Source organism: Streptopelia decaocto, assembly GCF_964273445.1.
Source record: "Streptopelia decaocto genome assembly, chromosome: 1".
Lineage (NCBI taxonomy): Eukaryota > Metazoa > Chordata > Aves > Columbiformes > Columbidae > Streptopelia > Streptopelia decaocto.
The window spans coordinates 37,337,019-37,360,976 of record NC_138663.1 but is presented as its reverse complement, the minus strand read 5'-3'; the positions used below and the strand labels follow the sequence as shown (position 1 = coordinate 37,360,976).

At 38.5% G+C, this 23,958-nt stretch overlaps 1 protein-coding gene across 1 annotated transcript in view; it reads left to right on the top strand.

Annotated features, from left to right (window-relative positions):
• Nucleotides 1–23,958, top strand: part of GRIP1 (glutamate receptor interacting protein 1) — a gene marked incomplete at both ends in the record, with an annotated part of 224,859 nt that overhangs the window by 123,622 nt on the left and 77,279 nt on the right. Inside the window, 2 exons of the mRNA XM_082060197.1 lie at nt 20,163–20,298; nt 21,235–21,380. Coding sequence (XP_081916323.1) covers nt 20,163–20,298; nt 21,235–21,380 — 282 coding nt within the window. The remainder of the gene's footprint in view (nt 1–20,162; nt 20,299–21,234; nt 21,381–23,958) is intronic.

Sequence of the window (23,958 nt, the reverse complement as noted above, 5' to 3'; positions counted from 1 at the left end):
AGGCTCTGAAGTGTTTAAATACACAATGTACGTGTCACTACATAGCAGTTAAGGCAGTTTTCTTCTGATCATTGGCTCTGAACACATACAGGTGCTATTTAGCTGTTTACAAAAATGAAAAAGTACACTTCTTTTCCCCCTTCTTGACCCACAGCCTGCTGTGCAGCAAATGTTTGTATTCTGTCTCAGGCTGCACCAAATGTGGCTTTCCTGAGGGGTTTGTCTGCTGCCCACAACTAATGAATTTGAATGTAGGTCAGCTGGAAGCTGAAGAATTTTAAAGGCCGCTCTACTTTCTTCACTATGATTTTGGTTTTTTTTTGTAACATGCAAAAATGTTTATTTAATCCTGAAAACAAAAAGATATTGCTGTATGAAAACAAGCAAAAATTTTGAAGAAATAAGAAAATAACGGAGAGTTTAAAAATGTACATTATTCCAGGATCCAGTATAGGTTACAGTTAGAGACAGAACACGTGATCCAGTCACAATGTACTTGAGTTGCCGATATAAAATCATGTTAGCTGAATTTAACATTTGTGTGTGCTGCGCTACAGTTTGACTGAGGAAAAGGTGTGTATGGCATGCTATAATACTAGACTAGATAGAGTGCATTATTTTTCTTTTACAAGATGGTCTCAGAAATAAGGGAGAAATATAGAAAATAATATGGAGAGATAGGAGGCATTGAAAAAATCCACATGGATTAGAAAAATATATATACTTCTGAGGTGATTCAAGGATACAAGCTTCATTAAATGACACTGCTTAGGAAGGAAGGCGGCTCTCAGGTTACTGTTGTTGTAGCTCAGCTGTTAACATCTGAGCCAGGTTCACAGTGACTGACAGACGTGACAGACAGATGATCCATCCCTGGTGGGCAGATGTTTACCTATGTGCAAACACACCTCCAGAGCCAGTTTTGTTTTCCTTTGTGATTAATATGGCATTGGCAAGACAGTGAGTGTTGAAAACAGCTGTTCTCATGCTTGTGGTTGACTTGGTCCAGTTCCTTCAGACTCCTGTGTCAAGTAAAACCACAGAAGATGTAAACGGTCCGGTTATTTTTTGGCAGAGTGCTGCTAACTGCTGCAGCCCCCTTTGCATCATTCGCTACAGGGCAGCCACCTTTTCAAGGGGTGCTGCTTAGCTTGTGCAGCCTTGAGTCACCTTTTCCAGCCTCATCAAAAGAAACCTGCCTTGCCTTTGGCTTCAGCCTCCCTTAGGTTTTGTAAGCGCTCTGTTTGCACAGATGCTCTGCTTTTTTGCCATAATCCTTCATTCCCTACCAAAATATGAAATCATCTTCACTGGCTAACTGGTTTTGCAGATTAAGAGCATGATTTGCCCAAGGAAACCTGTCACAAAATCATCCTCTGCCTCTTTCATAGTTCTCATTGTGGAAAAAAGAATTCATTGCAGAAGTAAAACCTGAAAATAATATGTATGTCAGCAAATGCTGGGTTAGGAAGTTGAAGTGCGCTTCTACAAAAGCCCTTTTTCCCTCGATTTGCATTTGTCTCACAGACAGTTACTTTTACTGTGTACTTTTTAAATTCAGCACAAAATGCTCAGATTTGCCACTGAAGAGATTTTTAACATTTAGAAATCCATTAGCAATAACCTCTGCAGTCACAGTTATTGTGGTATCTATCTTGGGTGATTTCCTAGCAGAAGCAAGTGTTTTGACCTGTGAAATATAGATCACAGGCTAGTAAGCTTTTCTACACTTGAAATGTTTATTATATCTGCAAAGTCATTTGCTGATTTTCATGTTTGATGAGAAGCTGCAGTTGCCGTATCATTTACAGTCTTCCCTGTGTGTTTGTTTAACCTGCTGGAGGTTTATCAAATGGTCTGTGAAGCGTCTGCAGAGCTACATGTCTTTTCCTTCCCATCAACACTAGATATTCCTGAATTTGCTTTTACATATTTAGTACTGAAAGAAGTAAGATTTCTTCCTTGCTCTCCCTCGCTTCCACCAAAATAACTTTGTTGGAATGACTTCACGTATGTCATTCATGTAAACATTTCATACACAGATAAACCAAAAAGAAATTTGGCTCTTGTAGAAAATAAAAAAAGCCCATTAAGTTCTTACCTAAATGAGATTGCTGATGATGTATTTATACATTTTCTTTACAGATCTGCTACCATGCTAGTGTTTTTTAATACTGAAGAGGATTAAAATAGAGAATAATCTAATTTAATTCCTTTTATCATAAATGAGAAAGAAAATGCATTGAAGGCAATACTGTACATTAGGAACATGCACTTTTCAAATATCTGACGGATATGAGGTCCAAAAAGTTAAATATCTTTAAACCATTTTCACTTCTATATGAAAGCTGATTATGGGCACAGCCAATAGCAGGATTTGTTGCTGATAGTACCAAACGCCTTCATCTATGGGTATCTGGATTTAGTTGCATATAATTTTACCAAACTTCAGCCCTTCAAAATACAATGTATTAAATTATTCCAGCTGCAGATTTTACCAGCAAAATCAGTTATATGTAGTATGATGAGGGTGAAACCCCATGTAGTAAATATAACATCATTTCAAAAAAAGTCTCAGCTATTTAGCCCTTGCACACACATATTTTGGAGCAGAGATGGCAATTTTGAGTGAATTGTTCTGAATTCAGCAAATGTGCTTGCAGTGTGTATATGTGCATGTACTCCATTGGCCATTGGTTATTTTGAAGCACAGGTCCCTCATGCCTGCCTTTGCTGTCACTGGGACACCACAGGGTTTCTCAGTGGTGCTTAGAACCTGAAATAGGCTGCGAAGCATCAGTGAATCTCCTTGGGTTGCAAGTCCCATCTCCTGGTTGTTTTCCTGCACACCTTTGGCATGCTCTCTGAACTCCACAAAGGGAAGAACATCCCTGTGCTGGCTGGTTTCATTCATTTTAATCAAAGCGTTGGTGATGTGTGTTGAAAAATTTATTCTCCTTTAAAGGCTTCAGTTAGAAGAGGGAGCAGGCTGTAGAGGCCATGTGAGGAGAGAGAAACTAGGAAAAAGCGAACAAAGATGGTCGATAGTCAGCTTGAGAAGTATGGAGACCTAGTCTCTAAAAGAGAAGATGGACAGGCTGGGTGAATTTGGAAGAGGGAAGAAAGCCATATGCTCTTTAAAGTCATGGCAAGAAGTGACAAGCACAGGGAGGTCTGTAACCCTGTGAGTGTACCTGATCACAGTGCGTTCCTGGCTGAACACAAGACTCATCAATCCAAATAATCTCTGCTGACCACAAGAAGTTGTAAAACTCTTCTTTTGTGAAACTGGACTTTGACTGTCCCTTGTGGGGCAGAACAACCCTTTAAAGCTACCAGAGGTTCTTTGTTGTCTTAGGTAACTGTGAAGCTAAAGCTTGATATTGAGTTCTTGAAATCCACTGCCTTTCCATAGGATAGCACAGCTGGGTTTTGAGAGGGGAGGAAGGGGGGTGTCTTCAGAGAAATGGAAATTACATGAGAAGAAGATTCATGAGGATGCTCAGGTTCTCCAGTCTGTTCAGAATTGAGGAAATGTATTTAAAAAATTTCAAGCAATATCTTTTTCTCTTGGGTGGAAACCTGTTTGACAGTCTTATCTATACTGTCCTGTATTGGAGCAAAAATAACTGATTTCTTCATCATTCAATCAGACAATCCTCCATAATCCAGTATCACCAGAGAGGAGGAGTAAACAGTAAATGTGTAGATTCAGACTGAGTCAGTGGATTCAGAAAGGACTAAATGAATTAATTGGCAAGACATTAATATGTAAATATTACAAAGACTGGGGAGCGTGGTACCCTCTAATGTGACAGTACTGGACTTGACAAAGCAGGCAGGTTCTAGTTCTCTCCCTAAACAGGACCTCATTTTCTTACTTTCCAAGGGAGAGCAGGACTAGAAGGAGCATTAATCTGACCCAGCAGGGCATTGCTGTCTTTGAAATGTCCCACAGTGCTGTAGGCAGAAGCATACAAATAATACAGCAAAAGAAATCCAAGCATGTTCCTTTAAGGTCTGAGTAATTTGCTAACCTGAGAAGTTGAGGATAATTTTTTATCATTTGCCTACTTGGGTCTTTTTGCAGTTGATAGATTCTTTTTATTTTACAGCTATACATAATTAACTTTATTTTTTTAAATGAAGTTTCTGATATATTTTCCAACACCTCTTTAAAGGAATTATATGTATACCTTCCTTTTTTTTTTTTTTTTAATCTGCCATTCAGTTTCTGCAGTGATTTTAAATTCAGGGCATAGGAAATAATATATCATTTACCAAGAGAACAGCACACCAAAATATGCTATCCCAGATCTGGATAATATCTTGGCTCTTCTTTTCAGCTGTATCAGTGGGTCAAAGATACTAGTTCTGACTGTAAACCTTGACTTTCACATCAAAATCTATTTTTTTCTCTTTTTACAAAATTGCATTTCCATTTTGCCAATATAAAGTGGTATAAAGTGTTTCATGTGGATAAAGGGTTGTTTCTTTACTTGTTTGTTTAATAGCTTCTTTCATGCTGGTTAGAATCAAAAAGAGGGAAAGAGACTTCAGTTCTTGTGCGTGTTCCTCATCGCGTTCCTGGTATGTGGGCAGACAGATGCAAATTCTTGCTTCGTAGTATAGAAAAAAAGAGTTAGATATGACTGTTTTGTATAGGAGCTGTAAGACCACAAGTTAATTATAGCATCATTACAAACTAGTCGTTTGGTGTGGTAAGAAGAAAGAGCTCATCTTTTCAGGGTTTGCTGTTTTTATTGTGAATTTACATGGAGTTCATGGGCCAGAAGAGTCCTTGGTGTCCATCTAAACTAAACGTACAACTTCCCTGAATTTACTGATGTTTCAACTTGTATTTGAATTGTATTTCAGAGGGGCATTCAATCTATTTAAGGTTGCCAGTGATACAAAAACTATTGCAGCCTTTTTGTGGTTAATTAGCCTCACCGCTTTTATTTCTAGCCTGAGCAGTTGTGGTTTCAGCTTCATCTTATTTATGATGAAGAGTTGCTTTTCATAAAAATTCTCTTTGTCCCTTATAGGTACTTCATTACGAAATCACCATTTAATCCTCCCTTTTTTTAAAGCAAATTGTGCTTCTGGGGTCTTTTGCTCCCAGGTGTGTTTCTTTAACTTTTCTGTAAGCTCTTTTCTGACTCTCCTGCCCTCCGTTTGGTTAGTTATAATCTTGTTGAATTGTGTCACAAGAATAAGATAAAGTATCCAAGAGACGGTCACTACTTCACTAAATATAAATGTGTACTAAGTATTGTTGTGTAAAACTGCCATGTTTATGTATTCACGATTTGTATTAATTATTCTGACTAGTGAGGGTTTTGATCACCTGCCAGATTCTCAAATCCTTTTCTATCCAAATGAATTTCATAATTAATTTACTAGACACCTGTTGGTTTTGTTTGGTTGGTTGGTTGGTTTTTTGATATGTAGGTGCATACATCCGTTCATACCTCTTACATTAATGGAGCAAGAGACTTTATTTTTGTGGGTGATTTACAGGCTAGTAGAATGTAGATGCTTATCTTTTTTGTTTGTTGTCCTTGTCCAAACTGCAGATATCATTCTCATTTTGTGTCTGTGTGGTCTTCGGAATCCACTAATGTGTGATTAAGTGCATAAAGAAGGCTTTTCAGTAAAGTCTCACTTATTAACAACATGAAAAGAGTACAAAAAGCAAAGCAAGGAGAATTTTAATAGGTTAAAATAGCAACGAGGCCAAAATTGAGGTATCTCAATGTTGTATTCACAGAAAACATTGGCAGGACACTGTGAATATCAATCCAAGCAGGAATAAGTGCCGATCTTCAATGCTAATTGATTTTATCAGTGAAGCAAAACAAGCCCAACCTAACAGTTAATTCTGAGACAAGATCCTGTCAAGACCTTCTTCCCATATTAGATGACATTGTGACCCCAAATAGAAAAGGAGCATTGACCTCTGTGGTATTAAAAACCTAATGTCATAGAAAAATGAGGGACACAAGCTGCAGCTGAATTTTAGACATCACTGGCAAACTATGAGTGATCGTACCTGATAAGACAGTGTGAATATTGATCCCCAAAATATTGCTGCTCTAAACAAAAGTTAGAAGTAAAAATTGATAGAGATCGTATAGGGAAATCTTGCCAATAGACTAAGAGTGCAGCAAAATGGACCAAATCTATCAAGAATAATTAACACTGCAGTACAGTCAAAAATTAATAATAATTTCTAAATAAATTGCATGGAATATGTTTACATAGGAGTAAATGCATGTGCTTTTCCAAAAAGTTTTCAGATTGAGTTCTGGCTGAAAGATACATCATTAGTTTTGGAATGGAAAATTTAGGAAGTGTATTTGAAAGTCGTTACCAACTTGTAGCTACAAAACCAGATGCCTAGTGAGGAATTTCTGCAATTTTATGGTACCAAACTCTAATGAGACCGTTAAAATCTAAGAGCTTTATTCCTTACCCACTAACAAAAGGTAATGGTGCAATAGAGAGCATAAAGTGGATGGGAACATAATAAAAATCATGTAGCTCGGCTTACTTAATCCCACACCATACAAAATAATAGACAGGCTGTTTTAGTCAGTTTAGCTGAAGTGCTGGCCAGCTGGGATGATAGCTGGACATGACTGTAGTGTATGGTAAGATGAGCTTTTCATCATCTGAATTAAGGGTGTTGGGAGTCTCAGAGTAATTTTGACAAGTTATGGATACATTTTATAGTCCCAATTTTGTCTATGTACGAAGTTGGAGTACAGTCTAGAACACTTCATATGCTGATCCAGTGCACATTTTGATATATCCACTACCCTATAAAAATACTCATGGATCAGTAGTCAATACATGGCAAAGATGAGGAGATATCAGGGCATCATCTTGTATTTTTCTAATGCATTTATGATTTTAAATTAAACACTATAAATGCAAAACCATACCAAATATTCTTATCAGGTGGTAGCAGTTAGCATTAGGCTGGTACCTCTATCTCCATCATAAGTGCTGAGTCTTCCCTGGGGAAAAGCATGAATGCACAGACCTGTTATGGCCTGAAGATCACTTGCTCCAGACTTTGCTAAACCAAGAAGGGAAGGAAAATCCAGAGCACAGACTCTTCTTACAGGCATTCTGTAAGACGGATAAACTAGATGTTTCCTGGAAAATATTGCTGGTGAACCCGGGTTGGTTGGAAGTATGAATTTTGCAGTATTTTTAAATGAGCAAAACTTCAGGGTAGGCAAAGTGACGTCAGCACAAAAGTACTGTCCCTTTACTTTTGCTTGACAAATGGTCTAAATTTTATTGGCTTCTTTTTTTCCCCCATTATGACTTCATCTCTGTTGAGAGGGTTTGACATTATATCCACACTTACATAGTCATGTTGGGGACATTTTGTTAATGTAAATCTGCCCTTAGCAGAAAAGGGGTTTTGGGATGTGACTTGCAAGACATTTATGCAGAGCGAGCTTAGAAGAAAAAACCATTAAATAGTTGACCATGTTTTATAAATGCTGAGAAGAAATTAGGGCAAATGTGTTTTTTTGATAGTTTTGTTCAGCCAGAAATCACCTTTCCCATATATTTTCAGTCAAAAAAAAACTTGGAGGGGGTGACCTTCAGAATAAGCTAAATTTTGGAAATTAAGATTCTGTCTAGAAACATTTGCTGTTAGTGATTCTTCTGAATTTTCCAGGTTAGGTAAATAGCTCTGTGCAGTATTAGATACCATCAGCAGCCTCAGCTGATCTCCTTAGGAAATTCTAAATTGTGCCTGTGGATGGTGCTAATCTTTCTGGCCATTTTGATGAACTGTTTGTTGTGTACTTAGGAATAAAAGCAGATCTTACCATGCCAGATGTTCTTTGCTAGTGTAAATCTTAGCTCCATAAGGTACGTTCAAGCTGTACGATACAGTCTCATTAACAGTGCTAAGGTAAGTGATGTTATAAAAATGTCAGAAATTATAAACACATCTGCATGTCTGGCATATGCTGTTCTTTATATGTATGCCCAAACTATAGGACAGGCTGTAAGTTAGGAAAATATCAAGATGTTAAATTTGAGTATGTGATACAAGTTAAGGACTGGAGTGACATCCTTAGAAATCTCAGAGGTTACAGCTGCCAAATTTGAGTCTGTATTAATCATTAGATCTCTGGTCAGTTTATTTGCCAGGAATTAATGGATTAAAAGGAAGCACATGAAATAGTTTGTTGTTACTGTCAAAGTGTTAATCTGACATAGAAAAACAAAGGAGGGGATTAGGTTTTTATATTTCTAAGGTCTAAATGACAGTGTTCTTTTGTATTAAAGCGTCTGAAAATGGGAGTTAAGGAATCCAACTATTTCAGGTTGATGCATTTGGTGTCGTACTTGGGACAGGCAATGTATGATTTGTGCTGTTGTGATTGGTTTTGTCACGTGAGTAAGCCTATCACAATTTTTCAAAGCAATTTAACACCATAGTGATACAAAGAAAAAGAAGATTTGAGCACCGGTCTTTTCAGATGAAATGAATGCCAATTGCTGATGCTCGGTGCCTGATCTAGATGGAAATTTCCCAGTGACGCAGACCTTGGCTGAAAAGCATTGATTTATTAAACCTGGGATAGTTTATAAATGTAGTGACAAAGGAGAACTGAACTGCACATGAACCACTCTGCCCTGGGGTCTCCAGCCTTTCCAGGCTTCTGGGCACAGGGCACGATGTGCAGCTGGGAACAGCCCAGCGTAAGCAGCAGTGAAGCAAAAAGATACAGTTCACAGGGAGCAGAAGTTTTATTTCATTTCAAAACCACCACATGTTGGTATATCTAGAAAAAAAAAGTTTCAGAAGTTTTTATACCCAACTGGAACTATATTAAATGTAAAAAGATAATTTTCCCGTAGTTTTTCCTCTAGTTCTGGTTAGCAAATTGTACTGTAAATGATAATAGAATATCTCTGTGCTGAGGCCTCTGTATTGAGAGGTTCTTTAGCTGATTTTGTAAACTTAAAATTATTTAGAATTAAAATATTTCCTTAAAAACATGCCATATTTCCTTTAACAGCAGAGGAGAGGAGAAACAGGGACAGGCACATCTTGTGAGTTGTTTGTGAGGAGTCAGCAACCTGAAGAAGTGCTCACAAGCAGGCAGTTTATTTCTGTTTAAGAACAGCCTTGATTAAGTGACAGCTCTTTTTCACAGATAATCTTACTTTAAGTAAGCATTTTCAACAGGTGTGCTTTGAGTCGTGTTAGCAGTTTCCTCTGTTAGCATCCTTGTTGAGATTCTGTACATCGCATTTTGCTTGAAGTGAAAGATGTCATTGAAGCCTCTAGGTAGTACTGTTTAGCTGAATCTTTATTGGTTTCAGTCCATTTGAAGTTTTTAGCTATTTCTTCAATTCATAGAGATACTTACCTGTCTGTCTATGTCTTAACCTGGTCACTGAAAGGAGAGAAAGCCGTTGCAGTGAACATGATGAATGAGATGTGTGTTTGAAATAGACAAGTACCAGAATATATAGCTAACGTGTCTTCATATTTTTGGAGAGGCAGGCACGTGTAATCATCTTTGTTCTTTTTCACCTGAAGTTTCTGAAGGATAAGAGGAAATGTTGAAAGAAAAGCCAAAAAATTTTCCTATAAAACATGCATCACATGTTTGAGTTTGACAGAGGAAAGTCATTTTTTTCTTGAGGAAGGTAATAATGAGACAACTCCAGGATAATATAAGCCTCTTACATTGATGTCACATTCAGATTTTTGCTGAGAACTGCATGCAGCTTCTTGAAGTGACCTGAAGATGGAAAATGTTCCCGTTGTCTCACAGACTAATGCGTGCAATGTTACTAGGCGCTAATGTGATGCCATTTCAGTTTCTGTGCTAATTCTGTGGCATATGCTGGCAATTGAGATGACAAAAGAAATCACATAGGTATATTCTTGCAGTTGTGCATTTTACTGTTTTGCTGCAGTGATTTGCTCAGCAAGCTTGACTATCTAATAAGTTAGTTGATGCAAATGAATGCATCTGTCTTCATTCCTCTTTGCTATTAGTTCATTATGCATACATGAAACCTGAGGGAATAAGTACAGAGATTGATTAGAGAGTTATGGAGCACAGGTTAGCAGCTGAGAAATGCCTGAATTGTTCCTTTTCTTTTTTTTTCATTTATTATTTTTCCTGTTGGCAAACTTCTTTTACAGAAATAGTAAATCCTTGTGGATTTTAAAAGTTTATTGACAGCTAAAGGCATCACTGTTCCTGTGATTTTGCAAACTTTAATATAAGCCAATACTTTATTTTGTAGTTCTTTAACCCTGCTTTTCCTTTGTCTTTAACTCTATTTTTTCTTCATCCTGAATATTGAGTAAGTTAATGGTCCTTTTGTCACAGGTGTGGGGTTTTTTTTCTACTATAAACATCTAATAAAAACTTAAGTGCATCCTATTTGTCAGGTGTGGTTGCATATTAAATTGTCCCCTAAGCCATCCTTTTAACTTTAGTTTTACATGACTGAAGTATAGAAAAACAATGAGTCATTATCAGATCAGTTTTTAAAACATTCATAGCTATGCGTTCTTTCAGCCTATTTTTGGACTACCGTCTTCTAGATGTGGACGTTTCTGGTTTGTAGTTTCCTGCAAAGGTAGAGAGTAAGGAAACCATAAAGGTATCAGTGATCACTAAGCACAAAGGACAAAAAGTAAAACCTGTAGAAAGTATTCACTCTCGTTTCTCATTTTTTCCAATTCATTTTTTTCATTCATTTCCCATTTTTTCCAAGGATTGTCTAATCTTCCCCACAGAGACTTTGATAATAAACCCTTTTGTCATAGCAAATCTCCCTCATTACTACCAAGTAGAAAGATGGGGTGTACATATCACTCAGCTTTGTGTTCTACAAACAAAGAGGTATATGACCCCTGAAAATATAAAATATCTGCTCCTTAATCCAAGTACTAGGAAAAGTTCTACTGACTGTTACTATATTATTTTCTGATCCTTACTGCTTCAATTTTGCCATAATACTAGTCATAAAAAGGAAAACGGATATTTTGTATTAACTAAAATGTTAAATTGTATAGTAACTGTGGACCATGCCAGGCAACTCAAAGTATGTTTAGTAAAGATAAATGACAGCTCAAATGGAGAAATGGAAACTAATGGCACTATTGCTAAAATTTACCTGGTAGCTATAGGATGTTGAAACATCGGAAAGAGCTGCAAAACCTAAGCAATTCAGGCAGTTCTTAATCTAAAATGGAAAGAAGATTAAGAGGTGATTTGATCAGAGGTTACAGTTATGTATCTGCAGGGAGATCCTGAGTGTAATGGTGGTAGTATAATGAGATCTTGGGCTTGAAGCCTTGTCTACTCCAATTCAGATAGAAATTACCTGTGCATGTAGGAGATTTTCCATCACATGATGCTTTCAGAGCCGCGTTGGATATCTTTCTAAAAGCTAATCTGTAGCTGCAGATATCACTATATCATGTTTCTCTGCTTGTGTCACTCAGGAGATCGGGAAGAGAATTGTTCACGGTGATTCCTTCCTGCCTTGAAATGCACAGCCACAATCAGTCCTGTAATCAATCCTGCCCGATCCATTTTTGTAACTGTAGAAAGCAGAGAAACTGGAACTGTCAGGCCTCATTTCTGTGTCACCTCAGTACAAATAAGCACTAATTAGCAGGAGTTCTTCTGGTGCTAATTTCTCAGTAATGGAAATAGAGAGGAAGTTGGAAGTTAAACCATGAGAATGATGGGAAGAAGTTTTATAAATCAAAATACCACGTCAGTGTCAAAGCTCTGTGCTGTTCTGCGGAGCAGGGCTTCCACTAGCAAGGGAGGTGGGTTACCGAAGCCTTCATCCAGTTCAGGCAGAAATCTAGATAAGACTAATGTTGTCCTGGAGCTCTGTCCATTCGTCATTGGTAGTGCCTAACAGACATTTAGGGAAGCGCAGCTGGTGCACAGGCCATTTCTGAGTTTGACTTGGTTGCTTATAGCACAAAGCAAAATTTTCAAAAGGAGACACTTATTTTATGTGGGAGATACAAATTTGAGGTAACTATAGATGCTCTATAGAAGCTGTAACTCAAAAGTACCTTCTACCCATTCCCCATCCAAGCAATAAACTGACATTGTGTGGAAGCAAAGAGGTTTGAGGTCAGGAAAGCACCATATTGTCTGTTGAAATGGTTGTGAAGGTTGAGACTATGGAGTTGTTTCATCATTGTACTTATTTTGCTGTACCCTCCAATGTTGTTGCTTTAGAAAGCTCCACCTTGGCAGTTCAGTGAGCTCCTTTGGCCTTCACAAATGTTCAGAAATTTAACTACCACCATAGATAATGTGGAAGCAGAAAAATGTTTGAACCTGCTGAAACTGCTTAGAAGTGCCTCAAGGTGGAATGGGTCCTTATCCCAAGATAAGTAAGTTGATTATTCCAAATCCTCAAGGACACAGGTAGCGATCAATGGATAGGGTAGATACTCCCCGAAAAAATCCAAGGCCATCAGCTTCACAACTAGCTCAAGGAATAAATGTGCTTTAGCTACCCTACATCACTGAGTTTGTGATTCATACCACAACGTTATTCCAACCATGTGGAACCATATTCCAACAGTGGTATGTCAGGGATAAAATATCTTTTCTTTGTAGATGACAGTGAAAAAAAAAGTTTTGTTATTACGTTTCCACTAAATATGCATCTTCTTATTAAAGTATTCCTATTTACTGAAGCTAGATGTTTTAATGTGTTATAATTTTATTAATAATTTTTCATCTAATTGAATTTCTCTGCCAAGATTTGCTCAGGGACTACGAATAGTAATTATGTTATTTTTGACACTCAAACTTGAAATGTATCTTCCTTTCTAAAATCATTTTAATTAAAATATGTTGATTGTTCTTCAATATACTTGTAAGAATTCAAGCTCATAATTCGATTCTTTACCTCTAATGGGGATTATAAACCTGCAATGTTGTATGTTTTTAACTTCCTTCTAAACAGTTGTTCTGAATTGACCTTTATTGAGAAAAAATGAAGCATATGAGTGAAAAATGACAGATACCTTAAAGTAAGAACCCCTCTTAAACATTTCTCAGTGGCTGTGATATTTCCCTTCCCCAGCACTGGGCTCTCGCACACCGTCCAAAACTAGGTAGAATGGAAAAAAATGTTTTCACACATATCATCTTTCTTTTTGCATTAATTTTATTCCTTCGTGAGCCTTGCCACCAGCTGTCTCAAGAAGATATAGAGAGGCCTGATACTTTCAGTCCTTGATGTAGAGTGAAAAACAAACTACAGAGAGGAGAATTCAGAAGTGCTCACTGACAAAAAATCCCAGTAGTCCCAGCTGTTAGAAAAATTAGATGCCATCATCTATATTGAGATAACTCAAGTTGCTCTCATTGAATGCACAGTATCTATCAAAGTAACATTACAGGCAATTTCAGGCTGCTCATACTTGAGTATTGACATGCATTCTTGATTTTCTGTTTTTTTTTTGCATAATTGTGCCACCCAATTGTGGGCAAAAGCCAACTGAAAAAAAAAAATATTGAAAACTATATTTCATTCTGGAATTTCTGCAAGCAGGACTATCCTGAGGACCAAAAAAAATCTGTTATTCCCTTACTAGCACTTGTGTTACTTGGAGAAGCTTCTAGCCATGTGGCCATCCAGCTCCTACCTTAGCTTGCACATCTGCCACAGTTAGACTGGAGGAATCTCTCTGCTTCTTATACCACTGCTTCCATGGGCCGCTTTTCCCTCTCAGTTAAAGCAGCATTTTTGCATCCTCATACAGCACCGTCCCTTGTAAGACTGCTGTGCAGAAACCATTCTTATCACTGCTGTGTGAAGCTGCTTCTCTGTGAAAACTGATTTTATGCCATGCAATGCCGTTTTTGCGTTTTCTGACAAATGTTTTCTACGACTCCTGTCTGCGAGGGGTGGATTCAGACATGAGCGGGACGCTGGCTCTTGCACATGTGCCATTGCTGGCGTGGCTGTGCTGCCAATGGAACAGCACTGGGACAGTTTGTCAGAACTCCACTGTGGGATTGAAATGTTGCACCTTCGGAAGGTAATCATGGTTGAACTCTGGTCACCATGAAAAGTGAAACGCAGTTCTCCAAAAGCTGATTGTGAGTTTGTCGCACTCGCAAAGAATAGTTGTTTTTGTAGAAAGGGTCTTACTTGTATAGTCCTGCTAAACTTTTCACACCTGAAATGTAATTACTGAAGTTACTGTGGTGTGATTCAATAACTGTATCATATATCACATTTCTTCCAATACACTTCTGCTAAGTTGAAGTTATTAAGGATTAAGAGGCATTTTTTTGTCTGTTACTGGCTTTCAGTTGATGGTTATTTTATTTCAGTTTGGGATATTTATCTTTATTTCTAACCTTTTAGTGTATAAACAGAGTTTCAAATGTAATTCTTATGTTTGATGCTAAATTGAAGACCACTCCTGTTTTATGCCTCAGTTTTGATGTAGAGACAGTTGGCTGCCACGGTATCCATTTCTGTGCCTTAGAATATGAAAAATGTACCCAAAACCAAATAGCACAAGAACTAAGCTCTTGTTAGGTGAGAAACGAACCAACCCAGATGTGAGCTGTACTGCTGTTTTCAGTGAGTTATGTGATCACGTCCTATGTCTTGTGGCCTGTGGTTCACCATAAAATACCATTATTTGCTTTCCTATGTCATGCCTAGGCCAGGCAACAGTCGGACTTTTTCAAGTTTATAAGCGCTGGTTGAAGGTATTTATTTTTTTAGATAGTGTTTCTGCAATAGCAGAATCATCTTGTAGATGCTTTTATAGCTGGAAAGAGAAAAAAAAGGGTTATCTCATGCTGTGCACACCATCAGAATAGTTGTTGATGTAAACTGAATCTATTTTAGGCAGATGTTTGCAAGTGCCTGAACCTTACCCATCTCCCTTGCTTTCACTAGAAACGGTAAAACATTTCACCTGTGTATCATTATCCAAGTTATTAGAGTTATATCAGTCTAGCCAGCAACCCAAGGGAACCTGCATTGGCGTTGTTTTAAATTTACAGTCCATTTGGTAACTGCAGCGTGTTGTGTCTTGTGGATGTGCTGTGGTGCACCTCATACCAGTTTGACTTCTGTTGTGGGTGCTGAACTAGGACTGGGTTTGAGGATTGTCCCTCCACAGGCCGGAGGAGACAGCACAGAGTAGGTTAAGGTCAGCTCCATGTTTCCAGATCCTCTTCACCAATGTGTTTTTGTTTGCTTGTTTTTAATAAAAATGTAAGTGTTTTAGGAGTTAGTGACAGCCAGTCACAAAAAGGCAACGGTGAATGGAACATTGATCATCTCTTGACGTCCCTCTTGTCACACCCAGAGAAATACACCTACCCGCAGGACTTGGAACATTGAGTAGATGCAATCTCCCTGGTATAACAAACTGCTATCTGTTTCTTAAGAATTGACTTTATCTTTATGTGATTTCTTATTAAGCCCTGAGATGCCTACTGAAATGCAAAGCAAAATGTTTCCTCTGCAGAATTTTTGCTGACATACAGGGGAAATCCATATGAGAACAGCACTGATCGTATTATCAACAGACTTACCAATTACTTATTGATTATGTATGTCTTTTGGTCGGAAAAAATAACAGAAAGGGGTTTTTTACTTTTAGGTTAAGTTCTATTTACGCTCTGTCCCAACTGCACCAAACAAGCTCGTTCACTAGGTGGAGGATACAAGAACTTAACCTGATTGTGTAGATTTTAGTAATTTTCTTGGATTTTAAAATTAGATTTTCACAAAAGGGACGGAAAAATTCCCACTCAATATCTGGAATGAAGGCAAATATTTCTCAGTTTTACTTTAATATGTAAATTAAGGTATAAAATTGCAGGAATATAGGAAATAGATGATAAAACTTTTTATGAAGAGTTCTCTCAGCTTTCAAATGTTGTTCTGTGAAAAAATACCTTCTGTAGCTGAGTATTTCATTTTATTTTTGAAGAAGGGAATATATTCCACATTTAGAAATCTCATGAGTCAATTTATTTTCTATGCTTTTTATTCATTAAAGCATATTATTTACATTCATCAAAAAGCAGGAAATTATAAAAAGCCTGATCGTGTATAAAATTCTAGCAGCGTTATCGTGATACTACTTTCCTTGCAGAAAAATTAATTTGACATGGTGTTTCTTGAATTTTACTTTCCTGCAAGTTGTTCTGTTTATTCATTTTCTTACAGTAAGGTTTACCCAGTTTTGTGTTTGAGCACCTGCTTATCTTAGAAGTTTTCTTGTCCCATGTTATTATCCTTGTTGGCTGCCAGGTTGCAAGGCAGATCATAGTCTTGTTACACCAACTGATCCTGCTGCAAGTCAGGCACACACCACTACAATATTGCAGCAGTGGCCCTAAGAGGAGCATCCAGACCAGGAATTAAGAAAAAAACAACAGCGTAATGTTTTATTCCGAGTTCAGCTGTTCTGTGTGCTCCACCTTACAGAACCAGAGAGCTAAACTTTGGAGCAGAACCGTTCTTTTTCATCTCATGTGCGTGCACAAAGACATGTGTTTGCACTCCCCTTGCCAAGCCCATCTCCAGTATTCACCATGATCCCTGAGACTTGTGCTGGAGGTAGGTGGATCCCAGCAAAGCTGTCAAGCAGCTGGTGCAGCATGGACAAACCTGCCCAGGATGGTCTATCCCTGCAGCAGCAGGATGCAATGATGGTCCTGGGTGCAGATCCCACCGCCCAGAGCCCTCCCCAGTCTGAGGGAAGGCAGGACCTGTGGGAGCTGCATTTCACTGAGTGCAGCTGAGTGGTTAATGGTGGGAGGGGAAGAGGTTCTCAATCTGTTTCTCCAAGTGAAGTGTAAAATGGTATTGATTTGGGCTTTTTATAGACTTGAAACCATCTTTTCTCTCTACACAGTTTCATTTTAGAATAATTCATTTGGTTCATATCACAGAGCTGCACTGCAAGAGTGGTATTCTGATATTTGGTACTTCATAAACTGTTATGGAGTACGAAGATGTTTCTTAAGCTCGTGTTCTATATTCAGTTTACCACTAAGCAAAAGATTGTAAATTCAATTCCTGGTTTACTCATAAATTATAAGAAATCTGGAAATAACTTGCTTGCCTTCCCTTCTGATGCCAGCTATGCTAATGTTGTTAGCAATGTGGGAGTTCATGTAGGAAAGAGCAGGCCTCAGAGACTTCTCAATAATTAGGAGTTTGCTGGTTGGCCTAACTAATGAATTATGAGTGGTGATACTTTAAGAAGTTTGATTTTTAACCCACAAAGAGTAGTGTAGCTTTATGTTAACTAGAGAATAGAGACTGACCTTGCATTAGTTAGGGAAAGTGTGTACAGATGCAGTTGCTTGTTGGATTGGAAATGAATCATAGAATCATAGAATAGTTAGGGTTGGAAGGGACATTTAAACTGGGGTTGTTCAGATATTGGGCATTTTGATAGTACTCCATTGGGTTTATTCTGTAATAATAATGTCAAAACAGTGCAGATCAGTAAATAGGTAACGTATAGCATTATAAGAACAGTAATCATGTGTGATTTAAGAAGGCAAAGACGTAAAATGGAGAGACTGAGGTATCAAATGGGCCTGATTCAGAGCACTTCCAGTGATAACAGCCTCTTAGAAGCAAAACCAGCTTAAGTAGTTTCATTTCTTCCTGCTATGATTATTTTTTTTTTTAAAAAAAGGCTGCAAAATCTTTAAGAGGGACAGACCTAATGAAACTGTTGTGTACTCCTAGGTCACCTTAGTCAGCAATGAGCATTTCATACCAGAACTCCTTTTACAGCATTGGTGCCTATTTCCCTCCCACGTACCAAGGAGGAGTATTCAGAGGTCCCTGTTCTGTTGTCAGAGCCATATGGAAACTTGTCAGAGTAGATGGTAAGGAGGAGTGAGCCTAGTCATTAACTTCCATGGCAGTAGTTGCAGGGAACTATATAATCATTAGATAGCTCAAAGCACTGCATGGGTCATCTGTTCTACATGTCACTTCAGGCAACAGAGTATTTCCCAGCATTGGACTGCTAACTCAGAACCTATATAAAAGATCAAAACATGTTATGCTAAGGCAAAAGATTAGGCATGCACAGGGCATTGTTGATCCCCTGTATACACGTTCTAGCAAAGTATTTGTCAGGAAAAAAAATCTTAGATGGTTCTGAGAACCCAGTTGTACTCCTGAGAAGTACAAGGGAAGGATTCAGTTTGGGAGGTGGGAGAGAGGGGGGAGTTTTCCTTTCGACTCCAGATCTCAGAATCGAGTAAACCCTGAATAAACAAGTGTAACACATCAGCCAAGAACCTGAGGTTGCATCATGGGTGCAAAAGTACAGCATTTTTGGTTGCAGCAAGTACCATGACTAACTCTTGTAATCATTATGAGTAACTGCAGGTTTTTGTAAAACTGAAAGCAGCATTTTGTTCTCCTACAGCTATGCAACATGTCTTCATGCAGGTAATCACATCTGTTCTTTCTGAACTGTCAAAAAGGCCAGATGCGAGCAAACTTGTACAAGCTCAATAGCTTCCAAATGATGCCAAATGATGGTTTGATGTCAACCAGGTTGGAGAATGCATCAGGTAGCTGTGCTACTATCTGCTTTTGACTGCACAGAGGCACATTTTGAATAGTCCCACAGTCTCTTGTAATCTTATATTTTTACAAATACACCTTCCACTTCTTAAATACTCATTTCAACAACGCATGCTGCTGGCTGAATATACTGCAGAATTTTGTCTTACTAGAAGCTTTGTAAGCATAGGAGAATTCTTGCCCAAGCACTTAAGTCGTGCTCTATAACAGCAAAAACGTGAATAATTGTCGTGAGGTCATCATCAGCCAGAATGGAAAGAAGAGCCTGTCAGCCACCTAGAAAGGAGGAGGAACATTGCATAGGATGATGCTATGTCTGCGAAAGATTCAGCAGTTAACCCTATTAGAAGTGCTGCCAAGGTTTAGAGGATACTCCACCAGGGCTAGAGACAACCACTACCTCTGTGCTGCTCAGGTTTGGCAATTCTCATTCAGGGCAGTTGTTCTTCATCCTGAGGTCAAAATGTATCAGGTCATCTTCTCAGTCGTATGGAAATGACCAGAGAGATGGATGATCCTTCCAGGATGTCATCATTTTCTGGGTGGATCTTACAAGACTTTGTGTGTTTTTCCAGAATATATCAACGGCTGGTGGTTTTAATAGGTCTTCTCTGACTGGAAACACTGGACATGATGTATGGTTGCCTCGTGGCTTTCCAAACAGCTGCAGCCGTGCTGGAACTGTACATATGTCCATTGCTTTGTCCAGCTATGTGCAATAAGGACATCTCTTTTTGAGAGCTCAGGGCTTTCTGTTGCAGGTGACCTGCATTTGTTGAGGTCTGTGAGATTAGCTTGGCATTTTCCAATAATGCTAAATGGGCATACTCCAGGAGAGGGTGTCCCAGCCCAGGCAACATGGGAGGGAAATTTTATATACAACTATAACTATGAAAGCCCTTCACTTCCTTTATACCTGTTCTGCAGAGATTTCACAGAGTTACAGTGGAGATCTATTTGTGTAAGAATAAGGAATAAAGCTGTTAAGACCTGGTACATTCAATCTCCATCTGGATACTTGTTGTGTTCAATTGTTTTGATTAAATCTGACACCTACTAGTGGCCTCAAAGTGAGTTTGGATCTAAAATTTTCTAGTACCATCATATCATTGTGTCTTTTACCTTTCCATTTAGTTAATCAGTTGAAGTACTTTCTAAAATGTAGGGTTCAGAGGGAGAAAGCAGAAAATGTGAAAATACTCGTTTCTAAAAATGTGAAACAACTACCCTTAGTTGTAAGTGTTGCCAGACTTCGTATTTATTTGGTCTGTATAGTATACTAGCACATTGGTGTTGTTTTTAATAGCCTTTTACAGAACATATGTCTCAGGTTTATCTATATGCAGAGCCTTGCGGACAGAACTTGTGAATTGTAACATAAAGAATCTCCAGATGTACACGTTATTAACATACACAATGATTTTCTTGGGAAGTAGATGACATTTTAGAAAGGCAACATCTGTGTTATTGCTTAAATTTTAATAATGCAAATAATTTTCTTTCAACAGAGGAATTCAAGGGTTCAACAATAGTTGAACTAATGAAAAAAGAAGGCACCACCCTAGGGCTTACAGTATCGGGTGGAATCGACAAGGATGGGAAACCAAGAGTATCTAACCTTCGTCAAGGAGGAATCGCTGCTAGGTAACCACATCTCAAGCTACACAATGTGTTATAAGATGTGATTGCTTCAGGAATACGTATGGCATCAGAAAGGTCACTAACAAATATGTGACTAGATGGATCTATAATGGCAGCCCATCAGACCAGAGAGCTCAGAGAGAAACAGCAACAGCTGGTTTCCTGCTTCCCCCAAGGCTACTTTGACAAAAACTAGAAATACCAATGAGATATTTGAAAGTCATCCTACGATTAATTAAATTTCTTCTAAATCGTATCAATTTTATTTCTCTTTTTTTGTGTCCCTGAACAAAACCTTGAGAGAAACAGCATAAAATACTGAGGGGAAAAAGTAAAATTTAAAACATAACCATAATACTACCATAATTTAATTCAAAAAACACCCCTGTTCCTCAACTGGTTTTAAGATCAAAAAGAAGTCTAAAGTCATAGCTACCTTGCTTACTACTACAGTGAAAACCAAAAAGCTGTTATTCATGAGTGAAACGGGTCAAAAAATAAAAGTTAAGCTAAATCGTTTAAAGTAACTGAGCAGAACATACACTTTTGGGCTGTGGCCTATCCCCTGTAGCTGTGGTGTCAGCTGTGAAGGCAACTGTTTTCAAAAAAAATCAGTTTGGGATGCTTCCCAAAAAAAGAGAGAAAGAGACACAAAGAAGACGTTTGCCCAGTTCCTGTGCCCAGACCAGTCAAATCATCCAACTCCTTTATTGTACAGCTCTTTTTGTATCAGAAATTAATAATGTTACAATGTTATTTTTAATAAATTAGACTAGATTGAGATCTTAAAATGCCACTTTCTATTTCAAAGGTCAACTTGTTTTAATCTAGAGGAATGGAAAAACATTTCTTACCAGCACTATACAGTAATTTGAAGGATTCAGTTAGCCTGGGCCAGCAGATCTGTCTTTACAAAAGGAATATGTATTTTTTTCCTAGGAGTGACCAGCTGGATGTAGGTGACTACATAAAATCTGTGAATGGAATCAACCTGACCAAATTTCGCCATGATGAGATCATCAGCCTGCTCAAGAACGTTGGCGAGAGGGTTGTTTTAGAAGTGGAGTATGAGCTGCCTCCAGTCTGTAAGTAATAGAGCAACCTGAAACCCATGCAGAATAGCCAATGTGTTGTCAGCAGTGAGGTGGGTAAGCTTGGTGATCCGCATTTTGGGTAGTGGTTGGGTTTGGTTTTGTTTTGTTTTTTTCCTCTGGCTTATCATAGAATGTGGCAGCAGTGTGAAAGAACTGGCAGTACAGGGAGATGCTCTCAGAGATGCTCAGGTGTTTTAGGAGCATAAATCCAGCCAAGAGCAGAGCAGAGTTGTCAACCTCCTCTATTTTTTCATTTGTCTGTTTACAGTTTTGAATACTGGGAGTTAGATTACATAGATTCCAGGGCAAGAGAATCCTTCATGTTATAGTAGGACCTTCTGAGATAAGACCAGTGCCACTGCCTTGCCTTTCCTTCCCTTCCTGCTCTCCCAGATAAACGATTTACTTTAAGACTTTTCCATCTTTTCTTACATCACTTTTAGGCAACATCTCCTTTTTAGAGCAGATGACACAGTGGGGTGGGCTGTGGGATTACAGAAACCTGCAAGAATTGTGTGACTGAAACAAGGGCTTCTCACTGTCTTCAAAATACAAATTTATGTTGACACTGAAGTCACAGAGTGCTACTGAACGTTTTCCTCACCTCTCCTTTCGTCTTTCTTTTTGCGCTTATGCCTGTGACTGTGTGTCTGTAGGAAAAATTCTGTGGGAATTGAGGCTCTCAGATGTGAAGTGAAAGCCAGAGTAATGGTGAGGTAGAAACCTGGGACCTAAAGAGAAGGAGTGAGCAGCAAGTGGCTGCACCAGCCACACCTTTCAAAGAGTGTGTGCTCCTTCATGCTGCTTACTGGAGGGGAGAAGATATGGTTTGCTGGTGTTTGGGCAGAAAAACCTGCGGAGCCAGCTAGAAAGCTCTTGATTCCTTAAATAAAGACTTTCATTGCAATAGAAGCCAAAAAATCCATCACTCTCTTAGGTGCTCAGAAGGGGATGAACTCCCCACTGCTTTCTAGCAACTGGGGAGTTAGTCTAATCGCATATTCGGTTGCTTTTGTGACCTCCTCACAAACACCTCAATGTGTTTTGAATGTTCTCTGTTGATTAGTGTTCACTTGTGGTAAGAGAACTTCATGTTCACAAATGCAGTATTTCAGTTAATGAAGTCAGTGAGTTCAGAGTTATTTTGCTGGAGATGTAGGTGTTTCATGAGCATTAGTTGTTTTGCACTTATTCAAATTATTCAAATTATTATTTGTTTGGCACTTAATTTGCACTTCTGTTTTACCCACTTTCGGAATATGTGCCACTCTTGTTCACATGTCAAATTATAGTAGCAATCATATTTTTTTCTTTTAGTCCTTGGCATTCCTGACCCCTTCATAGAAGCATAGCTAATAAAACTGGAGATAATGAGCAGTCTGGTTGTTCCAATTAACTTCTAGTGAACAAGCTGGACACAGTGCCTTCACTATACACATAAGTTTTCCAGTAGGTCCTGTGGTGAAGTCCTGGCACCTCCTTCCCTGCCCCCATAATGAAATGCGACTGTTGTTCTCACAGTTGCCCCCTCAGAGAGACCCCTATAATGGTTTTGGAGTAGGGAAATGTCAGTACTTTAATAATGATGGATTAAATCTGGCTGAGCACTAGGAATCCCACTCTCCCTTCTGCTTCCTTCCCTGCCTGGCAGTACTCACAGCAGGAGTGTCCAGCTGCTGCTTTCAGCATGAGCCACCTCAACGTTTCAAATGGGAGTTTTGGTAGGAATGAAGGCAAGAGTTGTCTTCTCTTTCCCATAACTCAGTCCTTCTCAGGCAGTAAAACATTTCTAGCTGAAAAGGAACCAACCACGTGGACTTCAGTAACACAGTCCTGACGTTCAAGCTGTAGCAGGAATTATTGCCATGTAAACTAATGTTTTGGAGAGGGCGATCTTTCACCTGTTTTCCTAAGGAAATTACATTTATGTGATTTCACTGGGTTGTTCTGGTTCCCTGCAGTAACTTTTTTAACAGGGAATTGAAAAAACAAACAAAACCAGTACATTACAGCATGTTTCATGGAGAGTTTTTTTCCCCCTGTTTCGGTTTGGTTTGGGGTGGTGGGTTTTTGTTGTGGGGCTTTTTTGGTGTTTTTTGTTGGTTTGGTTTGGTTTTTGTTGGTTTGGTTTGGTTTTGGTTTGTCTGGGTTTTTTTGGGGTGTTTTGTTTTTTAATCTTTAGGTGTGTTGTGCTGTTTTCAGTATCTTACTGGAAGCTGGGAAGTGTGTGCACTCATAATTTTGCCCAGTGTCCTTTTCCCATTGGAAAGGGAGTTCTTACACCCTGCTGAAGTTTTGTCCTGCCAATGCTAAGAGTAAACTGGCTGTTGGTCTCCTAACAACAGTAGTTTCAAATTCTGTAAAGTGGATTATCATACCCAGATGCATTGGTTTGTGCATTGGGTTTCTCATTTCCAAACCCAGCTGTGCACCACTCCTCTAGGGCTCACAGAGGAAACACTGACTTGACTAGGAATCAAAGACTTTTTTACTTGCCAATGATGAGGAGACGTGTTACGTTTTGAAAAAGGAAAAAAATATTGTTATACAAAATACTTTTTTCATCTTA